This window comes from Sinocyclocheilus anshuiensis, unplaced genomic scaffold, assembly GCF_001515605.1.
Source record: "Sinocyclocheilus anshuiensis isolate Anshui unplaced genomic scaffold, SAMN03320099.WGS_v1.1 scaffold1051, whole genome shotgun sequence".
Classification (NCBI taxonomy): domain Eukaryota; kingdom Metazoa; phylum Chordata; class Actinopteri; order Cypriniformes; family Cyprinidae; genus Sinocyclocheilus; species Sinocyclocheilus anshuiensis.
The window spans coordinates 427,030-439,834 of record NW_015546234.1 but is presented as its reverse complement, the minus strand read 5'-3'; the positions used below and the strand labels follow the sequence as shown (position 1 = coordinate 439,834).

The 12,805-nt window shown below is 36.9% G+C and overlaps 1 protein-coding gene and 1 long non-coding RNA gene across 2 annotated transcripts in view; both read left to right on the top strand.

Moving 5' to 3' along the window:
• The window catches only part of LOC107701483 (uridine diphosphate glucose pyrophosphatase-like), a 30,525-nt gene extending 24,885 nt beyond the window's left edge, over positions 1-5,640 (top strand). The window contains exon 5 of the mRNA XM_016503492.1: positions 3,516-5,640. Within this exon, the coding sequence (XP_016358978.1) occupies positions 3,516-3,765 (250 nt within the window). The 3' untranslated portion in view covers positions 3,766-5,640. The remainder of the gene's footprint in view (positions 1-3,515) is intronic.
• Positions 5,641-10,288: 4,648 nt separating this feature from the next.
• LOC107701463 (uncharacterized) lies at positions 10,289-11,806 on the top strand. The gene is made up of 3 exons (XR_001635648.1): positions 10,289-10,347; positions 11,097-11,242; positions 11,323-11,806. It is a non-coding gene; the product is annotated as an uncharacterized LOC107701463 (long non-coding RNA).
• Positions 11,807-12,805: the final 999 nt, after the last annotated feature.

Genomic DNA, 12,805 nt, shown 5'->3' with positions numbered 1-12,805 from the left:
GTGTGTGTGTGTGTGTGTGTGTGTGTGTGTGTGTGTGTGTGTGTGTGTGGGCCTGCAACATCTGCCTGGTGCTGTTTATTGTGACCTGTGCCACAGCCATCTCTGATTAGCTTTAATACCACATGGAGTCACAAACGATCCTCCTCCCAAATGCACAGTGGCACACACAGACACGGTCAGACGCACCTGCCAACTGCACCATCCTGAACACCTGTGGACCTCACGCTGCACCTGCTGCTTTTATGGGCTGAGTAGGGACATAAAGGAATGACCTTCTTCTGCTTGATTGTGTTAAAAAGTGAAATTGTCTTTTTTCCCCCCTCCTTTTCCACTTTTAGTTATTAGAAGCAAGAGGGAACAGGAAATGTTGTGGATAAGAGGATGAGGAAATGACACATTGTCTATATGGGTATTTACACTAACCACTGGACCACAGCACCAACCAGATTGCTTTATAAATATGTCAACTTGGTTAAAGCAGCCAAAATGAACTCTCTCTCTCTCTCTCTCTCTCTCTCTCTGACATTGTTTATCACTTAATACAATTCTTAACCTTAAGTCTCTTATAGTCACCAAGGCTGCATTTTATTTTTGTCAAAAATATGTTAAACACAGTAATATTGTGAAATATTATTACATTTTAAAGTAACTGTTTTCTATTTGAATATGTTTAAAAATGTAATTTATTCCTGTAATGGCAAAGCTGAATTTTCATTACTCTTTGCGTGAACATTTGGGCGGCGTTATGCAAATCTTCCCACATCGTGACGTAGACGTGGGGGTCTGTTGGAACGAGCTGTTTTAGGTAGGCGTGGTTGACTTAACTTTTATAAAGAATATCTCTGGATTTGAGACTTTAGTCTTTGCAACTTTACAGATCTTCTTTATGCACCAAGAGCTTGTAACACTCCAAAGAGAAAGGAAAAATTGAAATCGCATCATATGACCCCTTTAATATATTTTAAAATGCAATTCATTCATGGCAAAGCTGAATCGTCAGTGTCACATGATCCTTCAGAAATCATACTAATATACTGATTTGATGCTCAAGAAGCATTTCTTGCTATGAAGTTTGAAAACATTGAGCTGCATAATGTTTTGGTGGAAATTGTGATACTATTTTTTCAGGATTCTTTGATGAATAGAAAATTAAAAAAACAGCATTAATTTGAAATAGAATTCTTTTGAAACATTATAAATGTCTTTACTGTCACTTTTGATCAATTTAATATTCCTTTTAACAGTCAAATTAACAGTCCTTGCTGAATAAAAGCATTAACTGCTTTATAAAAAATAAAAAATAAACTGTCCCAAAGTGTTTAAGCACTGTGGCTCTATCAAAACATTGCTTATGTCATTATTTTTGCTGTTCTGTTTGGTGAAGCTAATATCACAGAAATTAAGCCAAGTTATTTTGGGCAGTACTGAAGGAATATGAGTAATTTGAATTGAGCTTTCAATTTGCAAAATTAGCATCAGAATAATAGAGCCACACTGACATTTGTAGTGCTAAACTTTCTCCTAAAGAGAGGAGGATTCTATCTTCTTTGTTGAAAACATTATGAAACTGGAATTGTCCAAAGATTTAATAGAAATACCGTAGAAGTACTTTATCTTCTGGGCCCTTTAGAGCCGTTCAGAACAGTTAATTTGTAAATTCTTGTCTTTATTCTTCATGAGTGGGTGTCAGCATAGACCCCATTCCTCATTGTTAACATACACGGTGGAGTCCTGGAGATTCTCTTGAAATTCGTCCTCTCAAATGTAGAGTCATGTTTTGCAATGCACCCATTGTGGTTAAACTCATCATAGAAAGTGATTGCCGGGGCTTGTTCCATTTTTGCCTCCTCAGGCCATCATCCATCACTTCGATGGTGTGCAGGCAACACAGCCTTGTAATTTTCTTCCATATTTCATGAGCTCATTTCAAAAAATCTGTTTCAGACTACAAAATACTAGGAAAAGAAGGGGCTTTTAGAAGCTTCCCATCTCTGTAATGCTCTCAGGGTGTCAGGGAGATCTCCATGGTGACGTCTCCATGACAGAGTCTCAGGTGAGGTAACGCCTCACTCACAGTGGCGCTTACCAGATGCTGCTATGTTGTTGTCGATTAAGGTATGAGAGGCCTTTCTCCGTGCTGTCAGGTCCTCACAGTAGACCCCTGTGCCCCTACCTAGTCACAATATAGCCAGAGAGCAGCTTGAGTGGTGGATATTTCCTCATCTATAAATCACTGATTTATAAATTCTTTTTTTTTTTTTTTTTTTTTTAACTCATTAGTTTGTTTCATGAGTAAGTGCTTTTAATGGCTTTTAATTACACTTGCTGGTCATCTGGGTAACACCCCTGGGCAGCTAGTTTCTAGGTTGGTTATAATCTTAGAAGCAAAGTACAGTTCCTATCTGAATGGGGAAAGACAGAAATTTACCAAGCTGTTTGCCAAGATTACATTTCAAATCAGTAGTACAATTTGACAATAGTGGTACAGCAGCAGAAAATTCAACTTCTTAGCTCAGCTTCTTAATTATGTTAAAAATGTAAGCTGTCTGTCAATGTTACATTTGAAGTCAGAAATAAAAGCTAATAGCAGTGTATTTAGCATTAGCATTTAGCAAAAATGTGGCTTGTTTGGCTTTAATCATATGGAACATTTGTCAAGGTTATATTCCAATAACGTTTCAAGTCAGAAATAAAAGCTAAAAAGAGTGTATTTAGCATTAGCATTTAGCAAAAATGTGGCTTTAACTTAAATCGTTAAAATGCATTCCTTATCAAAGTTACATTACAAAGTTGCAACATGAGGAATAAATAATCAGGAATAGACTCTTAACAACTGTGTTTGACATTAATATTTAGCAAAAATGTGACTTCTTTAGCTTATATCATGCTAAAAATGTGCTAACTGATGTCTGTTTGATGTCTGCATTTACATCTGCAAGACGTATTTTTTGAGTGTTTGCTCATCTGCAATACGTCTATAGGAGGTTTCCTATCAGATGTTTAGAAGATGTCCTTAAGATGGTTATGATTTAGAATGTAAATCTGATGTCTGAAAGACATCTATCAGATGTTTGTACACAGCAGATGCTTTCCAGATGAAGCGATCTTTAGCAGACATCTTGCAGACGTACGTGTGCTATCTGGGAAGCTGTTTGTCAAGGTTACATTTCAAATCAGGAATAAAATTAACTAGAGTTGTATTTAGCATTAACATTTAGCAACAATTTGGCTGCTTTAGCTCAAATCATGTGAAAAAAGTTGCAGTTCAATAACATTCGAAATCAGAAATAAAATCTTAAGAGTTGTATTTAGCATTAGCATTTATTTCACTCAAATGTTGCTTCTTTAGCTTACATCTTGCAAAACAGAACATTCATAGTTGCATTCATAGTTTATAGCTGCAGTGTCTTATGAATGAAAACTGGGGCATCTCCAGGTTTCTGTGTTCTCGTATTGCTCTTTTTGGCTTGTTATTATCAAGTGTCCTGAGTCCCTTGTGCTTTCCTCCCCCACAGGTCAGGAGTCGGAGTGACTGGATCGAAGCAGACCATGTTCTACGCAGAGGTGTCCGAGGAGAATCGTGTCGGAGAGGGAGGAGGTAAACCCCAAGAGGGCGAATTGATCGAGGTGGTCAAAGTTCCCCTCCACGAAGCCATGACCTTTGCCTTTGATGAGAGCATCCCTAAAACGATGGGTGTCATTTTCAGCTTCATCTGGTTCCACAGCAACATGTCACCGAAGTACAAGATCTCCACCAACGTGTAACACAACGGTTCCAAGCCATCCAGAAATACAAGTCATTGCATACATTTTTATATATAGTAATCAAAATGGTCACTAACTGTTAATTATTTTGTTATTTCTTACACTTTTATCTGTTTGTTGTGGTTCTAGCTATTGTCTTAAGCAGCACTTGTGTGCCATCCGCTGAAGAGGTTCATTGTGAGTTTGTTTCGTGTAACCGAATGCTTTGTTTTTAACATGTCAGGAATTTCAGCCAGCCATTTGAAATCACACCCCGGCCCTTAAAGACTTTGTAATGGTGATCTATTCCACTCTAATTTGAGAGGGTAAGATCTGAAAGACTGTGTTGATATCATCAGAGAGAGGATCATTCGTGATTGAAGCTGTACTTTGTGGTCAGAAAGTGAGACCTCTAGCCATATTCCCACCAGTTTTGCTGTCAGGCCATTTAGTAGAATGACATTCATTTTTAAATATCAATAAGCAAGTAAATAATCACAATAATTAATGTAAATTATGTGACTAACATACAGGCAGCTACACAAATGAGAGAACTTGAGAGCCACTTCTTATAAAACAATCATCGACAAAGAAAAACAATTACGATGTTGCATTTATCTCAGGTCCAAAGCTGACTTTGGGACATTCAGGGTTAGTGATGATGCTGAAAAATACTGAAGTGTTTTTTTATTTTTTTTATTGCCGCTTAACATTAAGTTGATATTCTGAGTATTTTGCACAGAATTTATTCATGAAATATCTACTACAAAAACCTAAAGTGTGAGTACAGTGCTAGTGCTACAGGTTTAACGCTGCTTTGCCATAATCATCATAACTATAACATTGTTCTGAATTCTTTCAGAACTTATGGAATAGAATATATTAGGGGTGCATGAGCTTGCCTGCTGAAGTAAAAAAAAATTAATATGTTCAAATACCATATATTGTCAGAGGACTGGTACCTCCTAAAGTCACAGCAACAAAGCACAGTGACTTTCCTGAAATCCCTTGAATATGATACTTGAAATAATTTGTATTACAGTTGGAGTTTACTTTATGAATATATAGGGTGATGACTATAAATGCTTGATTATAATCAATATACCCTCAATATTTTCCATGATACCTCGAAGATTTGAGAGGCTGCTTGTAATTTCACTTGCAAACATTTTATCAAGGTGAGCTGAAGCTTTCCGGATCAGATTGTCGCTCTGTTGTAGTTCAGTTCAGATTCTCTTATGCACAAAGCATTCCCTAGCTTAATTCCAATTGATTAATCAGTCAGTTGTTTTTCCTAAATCTTGTTGGATTAATTCTTTAGTGAAGGATATTGAAGTGCACAAACATTTGTTAATACTATCTTTGTTTTTGTCATGACTATTATCACCGTCACTTTAAATAAATTGAGTATTACCAGCTGATTGGATCTTATTGTAAAGAATTTCCTCTGTCCTATCACTGTACTCTGTAGTCTATATTCTATTGTGATTGTTTATCAGCTTTATCAATACATATGGTCAGTGTGCTAATTCACAAGTTACCATGGTCATATAATCAGTCAAAACGAGTGTTGTGGAAAAAGACAAACAGGTTTGGTTTGGTCCACAATGGGAGTGTTTTTAAACTTCAAGCGCTCCTTTTAAAGTATGCAAATGAGACATTTAAGAATTATGCATTTGATTTGGAAGCATTATTTCATATCACAATGCCTCAGATATCATTTTCTTAATCTCTTATAAAAAAAAATCTTTGAACTTGTTTGAGTGTTTTGTACGTTTATCTCAGGATAGGGCTTGATTTCTTTTAAAAATTAATAAATTGTTGATTTATTGTCATGTGCCACTGTTAGTAATGCTTGATTTTCAAACTTACTGATTGTTTTCATGTATGGCACCTCGAACGTATATATATATATATATATATATTTCAAAAATGAAATATTGCATGTGCACTCTGTATTACATTGATCTGCATTCAGTTTAAATGAATAAAAAGGTTACTACTGCCTTAGGTCATGGAGTCTCTATTTGTGTCAGTTTCAGTCGATATCCGTGCAAAATTATTATACATATGCAAAATTGTAAAGTGGTGTAATGACTGATAAACAACACTATTTTCTCAATGAAATCCAGAACTTGTTTCTTTGGGGTGCCGATTCCAAAAATAGTGCACGTTTTTGCTCTAGCACGCTTTTCCACAAAAGATGTGCATTTTGAAGCATTTTTGCTTTCGTCAACCATTTTTAAGGTGAAGAAGTATTGTATTATCCCTTAATCGTCAGAAAATCTGCCGCAAAAAACATAGTTCCTATCTTACTTTAAACCAGGCTACAACTATTTGTTCAATTCTCATTTTTCACAAGAATGATTCTGAAGATGTTATTTAATACCTAATCCTGATTTCAAGGTTAGAATTATGTCCATCGACAAAAGAAAATAATACACATGACCAAGGTGTTTTCTGCTACATCCAAACAACAGATTGTTACAGATTTTGTGGGGAGAAAAACTAATGGAAAGTTCTCATTGATATTTTTGAACTTGGCATCATCAAATTAGGTAATATTAAGCCTTTGTTGCATATCATCTTATCAGCATTAAGCTTAATTTATAAACGTGTTTATTTAAAGTTCTTTGACGTTATTAGACTTTTTAGTGATGTTACGTGATGTTTTCATCCAAAACTGAGGGACAATTTGTGAAGTCTCTCATCCAGAGCTCTCTAGGGGTCAGAGTGAGCTCTTCGTTATGTAGAGCTTCGAGAGGAGTTGAGTTGTCAAGGTAATGTTTGTTTTCATCTCTGCTCTTTTTAGGCACATTGGTAATCATTAGACAGCCTTACTGACGGATGTCCGGGGATTGTGGAGGAGGGACAGGTGGTTGGGTGAGGGGGTCACAAATAATAGCATTAAGTAACTGAGTGCAACTACCACCACTTCGCTATAGCAACCACACGCCTCACAACAAGACATAATGAATGTGATCTGTGAGGCAGGGAAGAGGAGAAGACATGGCAAGCGCACTTCAGCATGTTTTCTATGCTTCTTGATTTACTGATGGCTTTGTTCAGATGACCCAGAAAGGGCTTGTGTCAGATGTACTAAGCCTTTTTTTGGCTTTTCTTGTTGTGTGTTTAATGTAATGAACTGGGAACCGCTCTAGAGATGCGATGATTATTTCATAGTACACCCTAATGGGATTAGCTTGCTAATAGAAATTAATGGTGGGGGTGGGACAAATTTACATGAAGATTTTGCCTCAGTCGTGATTCTTTCAGGTGCATTTTTTTATCATTAACCCTGTGATGCCCAGTGTTGGGGAGTAACTAGTTACATGTAACGGAATTACGTACCCTGCCTGGTTTACATGTTTGAAAATGATTAACAGTTGAAAACATTAGAAATTTAGAAAAGTAATCAAATGTAATCAGTTACATTACTTTAATAAAGTAATTGAAAAGTTACACTACTTATTACATTTTAAGTAGGGTAACTTGTAATCTGTAACCTATTACATTTCCAGAGTAACCTTCTCAACACTGGTGATGCCTGACATGAAATAATAGATAATTTGTTTGAAATGAAGTTTTTGAAATTTTATACAAAAAACTAAAATAATAATAAAAAGTTTGCATGTGTTTTTGTTGACTATCATATTTGATTTCCATACACTGGTTTATATAGTGAAAATATAGAGCTCATATTTGAATTATCCCTTTAACACCAGTCTATACACAATGGATTATGAATATTCCAGATGTTGTCTTTGTGAAGCCTGGCATCGGTTTGATTTGCAGAGGGAAATTCACTTTACAATGAAAATGATGTGTGGGAGACAGAGTTGTGCTGCTTTGAGTTTGGTGCCAATCTCATAATTTTCTCTGTTTACTTTTATCAAGCACGAATATAATTGTGACTTTATACCTCAATTTATGCAACTTTATTGTAATTATGACTTTGTTTCTCATAATTGTGACTTTATTTCACAGTGTGACTCAAACTTCATTTGACAATTACAGTACCTTTTTAATCATTTTCTGTGAGGCAGAAACAGGCTTCCTGTGTTGAGCAAACATTGCTAACGGGTCTCTTGAGGCTGCCAATTTCTTCAGTCATTTAGTATTTTGTAGTTTCACATAATTTGCATATATAATTTTGACTCTAGTCCATCTGTTAATATAAGCCTATCTGCTGAGCTTCTAGTAACAGTGTATGTAAATCTGGAGAAAAGCTCTGTTATATGTGGAAATGCTGTTCAAAAGATTCTCTCATACAGAAGGTGTGGGTTTTGTTTTCCATTGCAACTAGTTACATTTCCTAACAAAACCTTTCTATTATTCCTTTTCTTACAGGTTACTTACAGCCAACTTACAGGCTGACTTGTAAGGAGTTGTTCACTCTTATTGTTATTCTTCACTGTCAGTACTTTCATAAACCATCTGCATGGAGGAAAATGTATCAATACAATGTTCTTGATGAGGAGGTGAGGTCAACATTTCAGCTCACGTTGAGCAGCAACTTCTAAATTTCATGCAGGTTCCAATCTTTCCTGCCCCTAAAGGAAAGGGCACTTCCATTTCCCTGAAGTCCTGATCTGTCATCACTCCCCCATCCTGCTCCACACACCAAGCGCAGCTGATAAGATTTACTGTAGATAACACAAGCTTAATGCATTAATGGTGCTGCTGAATGTTTGTATGCACTTGCCCCATCTTGATGTCAACCACTGGCTCCCTCTAATGTGCCGATTTTGCTTCTAGCAGTAGGCTACCATAGGACTGATTTGATGTGAGCTTCAGTGGGGAATACCCAGACATCCTCCGGGAGCTCTGTCAGGCCAGGCAGGAGGGTGATTAATTAAGGCCTGTTTTGGGCCTTAAAGGGTTAGTTCACCCAAAAATGAAAATTAAAGGAAGCAAAGTTTCCTTACTTTAGCAAAGGAAAACCAGTCTCCTATTGGCTTATACTGAAATCCTCCGACATTCTTCTTTACAAATCCTCGTTTTGTACTTCTAATTCGTGACCGGTGTTTTGTTTTGATCTCTCCCCTCCGCTTCCACATTCGTCACTTCTGAGCAGTGCATGCGCAAAGCCGACCTCCATACGTCATCAGCCCGGAACTGCTTCCATTTACAACAGTGAGCGCAAGCTACATTAAAGTGATTATTACGTTTTGAATATGGATATTTTTCTTACAAAAACACATCGATTCACTACAGAAGGCCTTTGTTCACCCCCGGAGCCGTGTGAGACACTTTTTTTTGTCTGAAAGAAGAAAGTCATATACACCTAGGATGACTTGAGGGTGAATCATTTATGAGCTAATTTTCATTTTTGGGTGAACTAACCCTTTAAAGGTAGAACGATAGCCCATATTGTTACTTATATGCAAGCCACAGATATGTCATATTAACATATTAACTTACAGCCCACTGAGTTTGTTTGCAGAGCTGACTTGATCTTTAGTTGCCTAATGTATCACCTTTACACATGTATCCCCTTTGAATATTTATCGTGAGAAAGTACGTAAACTGAAACATTTCTAACATTTGGTGCGAATCTAGCTATCAGTTTCAGTTTTGATACATTATCACATTTGAGCTGTCTTGCCTATGCAACTTGCCTAAGACAACATGTACCCACTTTTGCTCTCCTTAAAAAAAAAAAAAAAATCACCCCTGCAATAGCAAACTGTCTTTTTCTTAACAGTGTATTTTGTTAATAACAAACATATCACACAACACAAAAACAGTTACAAGAAAATACCAAAAAAATTAGAAATTTGTAAATAATTAAGATTATTTTTGTTCTTTATAAATCAAATGGATTTTACAAGGAGTCTAATTCATTTTTATTAAGGGGTAAAGATGGGATACAATTTGGAAAATTATTTAGCATATCTCAGATTTGACAACATACTCCAGGGGTTTCTTTTTAATCTCATTATAATAAAAAAAAATATGTCTTTTTATGTGCCAAAATAGTGTGTAATACTGGCGGAATCATCAAATATATGAAAGCCAACAAGTGGTAATCTGGCGGCATTGCATCAGGTAGCCCGCCCACATTGAAATCTCATTGGACCAAAATAGCATCAAACATGGACCGGGACATGCTGATTGGTTGTAGACATTTAGAATTGGATTTTCTACGACAAAATGGATAGAGCGCGCAAACAAAGAGAAACTGTTTTGATTGGCTGTGTTATTGTGATTGATTGCTTCGCGCCACGCCCCACTCCCGCGTTCGGCTTGGACAGAGACAAGGTGCAGCTGGAGCCTCTTCGAGTCGCTCCTGTTATGGAACACATTGTGGTAATTGTGATGATTTTGTTCACATATATTATCGACTTAATGTGAATTTTATGCCATCAGCTCATCATTCATTTACTTGCTTAATAATTGCATAAAATGTCAATAAATGAGACTGATTCAATAAGGCTAATTGTGTAGAAGTTGATGTGCAGATGACACTAAAGCCAAGCTAAGTTGCCAGAACCAATACTTGTAATCAGCAGTGGCGGCTCGTCAGGGGAGGCACAGCTTCACAGAGACAAGGTGCAGCTGGAGCCTCTTCGAGTCGCTCCTGTTATGGAACACATTGTGGTAATTGTGATGATTTTGTTCACATATATTATCGACTTAATGTGAATTTAGCCGGGGAGAGCTGAGCTCTGTGCCTCTGTTGGTAAAAAAAAAATTAGCCAATCACCATCCAGTGTTGAGAAAAGAACCCTCGCATATCAACTGATATGGTCTGATATCAACCAATCATCAGAGACGTAAATTACGTGATATTAGTTGGAACGTCTCCCGCTGCACTGATAATGTACCGCTTAATTAAATGGCGCAACAGGCAGCGCTCTTTTAACACAGACTTTTAAGAAGGGATGGATGTTTGCTTCAAGTGATAGGCCAGGTAAGTGAAATTATATTATCTTGCTGTATGTGTGTCGTTTTCTTTACGTTTTCTGACTAAAAGCAGCCAAAAAGTCATTTTAAAGTGGTTAAGCAAATAATAATAATCGGCAGGGATCCCAGACCAATACAATTAGAGTGCCTCCTCTAATTTAAAACCCACGAGCCGCCACTGGTAATCAATGCACATGAGATTGCAGGTGTCAAGGGATTGGCCTCCCTTCCTGTTATTTCCTCCTAAGGCTAACCACTCAAACATAGCCTGTGGCATAAAATCTAGTCTTTTTGTAGTTAGCCCCATTTACCATCTGTCAGTGTCTAAAGAATTATCTAACCGTATAATCACAGTATTTTGCATCTGTGCATCAAAACTGCTCTTAATTCTTTAGTGTTAATGCATTTGAGCCTTTGGAGTAATAATCATATTTTCATTTCAGTTTTCATGGCATCATCATCTGCTTTGCCTGCTAGGAAGTAATTTTTCAAATTGTCCTGCTGAGACTGGTCCTGGTTTCCAGTAATTCCTGCTTTCACTTTCACTCTGCTTCCAATGCCTCAGGGCAGGGCACTCAAAATCTGACATGTAAGTGATCATTTGTTTCCTCTTTCAAGCTATACCAGCTTCTGAGCATCTCATGATCAGCATGTGGGTTTGTGTTACAGATAAGGGCTTCTTTTTCCACCGCCCTTGGCTGTGGATCACCTACACTGATGTGCTTGTGTTCAGATCTTCTTTAAGTATTTTGAGTTTGCTCCTCACTGTAAGCAGAGTTCCTTGAGGTGTATTACATTGATATGGATGCTGTGAGTTCCTGGGTTGAGGTACAGTACATACATACAGATGTTATCATTGCAGACCTGAAGGCTGAGTTTCTTGACTTCCAATCCACCTACAACATTCCTCAAAAATTCTATAGTACAACCAGCACTGCGTGAAAAACTTGTTGCCAGGGAATGAGATGGTAACAGGTCATGGAACACCCCCTCAGGGTTTTGTTCAACGAGATGCAAGTCTTCCTGTCAGTCTGTTTGCCTCTCAGAGCATTTGCTAACCTTCACCGTATCTTCTTAAGGGCTATGGTAGTATTCTTCAACAACTGAACATCAGTTATTGCACTTGCAAGCACATTTTTACTCATTTTGGTTTTATCAGTGCACATCAATTGCGTAATGCACATCTATTAAATTGTTCATCAATACGTTAAAAATGCAATGATGAGCATGTTTTTAATTTTTGAATTAAAATTAATTTTGATATTTTTGGGGGGCATAGACTGCTTATAAAAATGTTATACCATATTTGAGCCAAATTATGCATATTTATGTGTATATAAAATCAAAAATCAAGTTTATGTGTATATATAAAGTCTCTATATATAAAGATTTTTTTTCTACCATATTGGTATTTTTAAACCATATGAAACCATGAATACAAATAAGACATTTCAAATAAGTCTTTAAAAGATGGTAGAAATATGTAAGCCTCATTTTATCTCACAATTATAGCTTTTTTTTTTTTTTTTTGTGCTGTAAAGAAGCTTACATACTTTGTTTACATCTCGCAATTATGTGTTATTTTTTTTTGTCATGCAGTAAAAATTCCATCTCACAATTGACTTTTCTCACAATTACAAGTTTATGTTTCACAATTAGTTTTTTCTTCTCAGAATCGCAAGTTTACATCTCACAATTCTGAATTTATATCTCACAATTCTGACTTTTTTTTTTCGAAGTATTGCAAGATCAAATGTTGCAGTTACTTTTTTATCTTGTTGGGGAAACAAGCTTCCGTAGTAAAAAGTTAGCATAATGTAATGTTCGCAGGTAATGAGAAACCCTACCATACGCCACACAAGCCCATCACAACATGATGTTTCCACTATGTCACTACTGATGATTAAATAGTAATGAGCTCCTCTAGTAAATGGCTCCCAAATTCGTCCAGAGTTTTGCTAAGCACTTTCATATGTAACCCGACACATGGACCTCTTTCAGCTCGCCCATTGTGCTTTAGCGTAAGAGGCCATCTGTGCAGCTGGCTATGGTGCCTACTCCCTTTCTCAGAACACTCCCAGGTGTGACCAGCCCTTTGAAGGGAAGGGAGCATTGTGCCCACCTCTGGAGTTATGAGTGGCAAACAAAGAGC